Consider the following 4,037-nt stretch of genomic DNA (forward strand, 5'->3'; position numbering starts at 1 on the left):
TATATACGACGGGCTTCTTTCAGTTTCCGTCTACCAAATCCACTCACAAGGCTTTGGTCGGCCCGAGACTATAGTAAAAGACACTTGCCCAAGATGCCACGCAGTGGGACTGAACCTGGGACCATGTGGTTGGTAAGCAAGCTACTTACCACACAGCCACTCCTACGCCTACGTTAGTTCATATCTTACTTTTATGAGAGGAAGATGCAGGTCAAAATGAAAATAGCACCACCATATGTCACAGCAGAGGGGATATCCAGCAGTCATGACCTGGATATGAACCGGTTCCCCTAGAGTGTAAGGAGTTAAGGACCAAAACACTTGAATTTGGAGTATGGTGTTACTTCACTGAAGACCTTCTGCTGCTCAGCTCTCCCTAGGGTTCCTTGCTGCAAGTACAACACTGACATTCTAGATACTGATGATCCACAACCTTTTATAATCCACGCTAATTCATGAGTAGGAACGAACCTCAAATTCTTGTGGCTACCATATTAGTTTGCTGGTATCTTGCACAGACTAATACATTGCACAGTACAGTATTAATTAGCTTGTATCATTTGTACTAATGTAGAAGTACATAATACTAATGTACAAGTACATAATACTAATGTACAAGCACTTGTATTTCATTTAATTATTTCAGGTAAATTTAACAATCGTTTAATTTAACGGTTTGGAAAATCAGTAGTCTGGAAAGGTATTGGAAAAGCATTGAAGTCAAGGCTATTGGAAAATCAGTGTCGGACCTGTACGTTATAATTAATGTGTAGAGACGAAGTTGTCTCCTCTTGGAATAGATCGATAGAGAGAGAGAGAGAGAAGGCGTTTGCTTTGCTGATACTTCAATAGACTTGGCCATACTTACTGCTTCTTCCCACTCCACTTCCTCTTTGAAGCAATGTTGGTAAGAGTTAGGCTTGCCTGTAGCTGTAGGTAGGATATATGGACACATGGTTAGGTGGGTGATGGATCAGGTGTGTAGTGGAGAACTAAAGAACGGTAGTAGAGATGAACAAAGAGTATAAAGATACATGTGGTGCACATAGATTGTTTGGCTAATTCAAACAGAGTTGTCTCCTCTTGTAATATCTCCAGACTGTAACTTTCCTTGTACCTTCACCATAGTGTCCTCCTGCCTTTCTCCCAAAGCGTACTCGACAGACAGACAGACCCAAATGAAATATCTAATCTGTAAATCTTGAACATTGACAAGAATTATATTGATTCATTTTTCGCGGTAAAGTTTGATTACCCTATTAAACTAAGATAATTTTATCTGGAACGTATGTTGAATTTTTTTAAGAGGATCCAAAAAAGTGTAAACATACAAGACATTGCACAAAATAACTTTTCTCACCTGAAAATATTATCTGCCAATTACTCAGAATTTTCACCAGAGCAGCATCAAAAGCTTCATTGTATTTATTTAAATTGATTTTAAAATTTCAAAAATATGCTAATGAATTTGTTGGACAATAATGTCTTTAGTCACAGTTCTCACTTACCTCATCTGATGTGCATGACAAATGCAAATGTGACATTTTCAAGACAAATGTATTCTATGTCTTCCAAACAGTGCAGGTCTGGAAAAAATTGCTTCAATATCAATATCTGGTCGAAGAAGACAAACCATTTCAATATGCCTCTACAAGTATATAGTGATTTTTTTTTTGTGCTACTTTAGCGTGTAATCTCCAACTTAGGGCGATTACTTTAGGTTACTCTTTAGTTTACTTTCCTAAAAACCCTCAAGATGCTGGCTAAAGGTTTTTACAGTAAGATCAGCGAAGAGACAAAGGTTGTTGCACTTTTATGAGGAAATGGCCTTTTAGATGATGAAGAAAATGTTGCACCATGTCATCATGAAATGAAAGAAGCTCAAAGAAAAGGGAAAACCAGTGAAATCTCCTGCTTTATGTTGCAAAACTTGCAGCTGCCAAACTTATCAGTTTATCCACACCAGAAATGTTTCTTTTCTATTATACTGATTTAAATAACTTCTCTTATGATAAAGTGCATCAGTTAACTGAATCAAAATTTCATAGTTTTTTTTTCTTTAGAAATTGAAAAGTAAACAAAATAGTAACTTAAAGTAATCACCCTGTAAGTTGTAGATCACATGCCAAAGTAACATCAATTTTTTTCTGGGTATCTTAAAAATTTCCAGAGAATGAAATCAACCAGCTAACATGCACATTACAAAATCTATATGTAAGTGGAGGAGTAAAACTGTGCAAGACTTTTCTCAGGTTCAAAATGTGAATTTATTTTTGTTCTCTACATTCCAACGATAAAGCTTTTATATCTTTGTTAGGAACCAACTCCTTCTTTACCGGAAGATTTCAAATAATTAACCATAGAAGAGAACATGCATACATTCATATATGTAAGCATACATGCATGAATGACTATGAATAATGGGCTCAAACACATGCTGTTAGTGGAACAGTAAAAATGTGCAAGACTTTTCTCAGGTTCAGAATGTGAATTTGTTTTTCTTATCTACATTCCAATAGAGCTTTGTATCTTTCTTATAGGCCAACACATTCTTTACAGGAAGTTTTCAAATAATTAACAATGGATTTCATATCACCACTCCTACACGTGCTTTTTCCCTTGATTGATGGCCCATTTGGTATATGAGGGAGTTTGGCACTGCTACCCTCATTTACAGACAACACTTGCCAAAGGTGCAGTGTAATGGAACTGAACTTGGAACCATGTGGTTGCAAAGCCAATTTCATCATCGTTTAACATCCGTTTTCCATACTGGCATGGGCCGGGCAGTTTGACTGAGGTCTAGAAAGCCAGCAGCTGCACCAGGCTCCAATCTGATCTGGCAAAGTTTCTACAGCTGGATGCCCTTCCTAACGCTCTGAGAGTGTAGTGGGTGCGTTTTACGTGCTACCGGCACAGGAGCCAGTCAGGCGGGCCTGGCATCGATCTTCTTTGGATAGTGCTTTTTATGGGGTACTGGCGTCTTAAATGTTAAGAGATTCGTTGACATGCTTCATTGAGATATTTACATAACTTAGCCAATTGGTTTAATGATGATTACTTCTCCTTCTTTATCATTTCAGATTTCCTTCTGCCGGAACACAGAAGAAGAGCAGGAGAAGGTAATCCAAGATGTCACGGAGGAGATTCACATGATAGCTGCACTGAATCATCCCAATGTCGTACGGATCATGGGTGCTACACGGCAAGGCTGTCACTTCAATATGTTTGTTGAATGGATGCCAGGTTAGTAGCAGCAGCAGCAGCAGCAGCAGCAGTAGTAGTAGTAGTAGTAGTAGTAGTAGTAGTAGTTGTAGTAGTAGTAGTAGTAGTAGTGCTAGTATGTGGTGGTGGTAGTAGTAGTTGGTGGTGGTGGTGGTGGTGGTGGTAGTAGTAGTAGGTGGTGGTGGTATAATAATAGTAGTAGCAGCAGCAGTAGTAGTAGTAGTAGTAGTAGTAGTAGTAGTAGTAGTAGTGGTTGGCAGCAACAGTGATAGTGATGTTGTGACTTAGTCTAGCTTAGTCCTGACTGAATTGATGGCAAGGTGCTGGCAGTTTATGTTGTTAAGTATTTCACAGCCGCATGGTTTGGAGATCAGAGATAATGTTATGATAATAAGAATTCATAATTTTAAAGCTGTAATTAAATATACTAAGGTATTTATATAAAGTTGAATGGTGTGCCTTGCCTAAGGTTTAACACAGTATATATATATTCCGCCACTACATTCCTCCATGGCAAGGTTTAATCTGTGTATACAAATTTAATTTGCGGTCCATGGGAAGAGCCGTTTTAGCGATGCGTCCTGCCCAGCTCTTCGAAACGCCGGTGTTAAAACAGGGGTAGCTGATGAAGAAGAATGTTCTCTATGTGGCTTGTGTGTTTTCTCGTCTACGTTTTGTTTGCAATGTCCTGTACCCAGATATGCACCTATACATACAGGTGGATGTCGGTATGCACATACCTGTACGTATATATGCATATACTCATTTACTATTTGTTTTTATATATATATATATATATGTATATATATATA

General features: G+C 38.2%; 1 protein-coding gene across 1 annotated transcript in view; it reads left to right on the forward strand.

Annotated features, from left to right (window-relative positions):
- The window catches only part of LOC106881243 (mitogen-activated protein kinase kinase kinase 1), a 152,012-nt gene that overhangs the window by 137,594 nt on the left and 10,381 nt on the right, over positions 1-4,037 (forward strand). Inside the window, exon 16 of the mRNA XM_052969870.1 lies at positions 3,084-3,246. Within this exon, the coding sequence (XP_052825830.1) occupies positions 3,084-3,246 (163 nt within the window). The remainder of the gene's footprint in view (positions 1-3,083; positions 3,247-4,037) is intronic.

The sequence above is a fragment of the Octopus bimaculoides genome, chromosome 8 (genome assembly GCF_001194135.2).
Source record: "Octopus bimaculoides isolate UCB-OBI-ISO-001 chromosome 8, ASM119413v2, whole genome shotgun sequence".
NCBI classification, from domain to species: domain Eukaryota; kingdom Metazoa; phylum Mollusca; class Cephalopoda; order Octopoda; family Octopodidae; genus Octopus; species Octopus bimaculoides.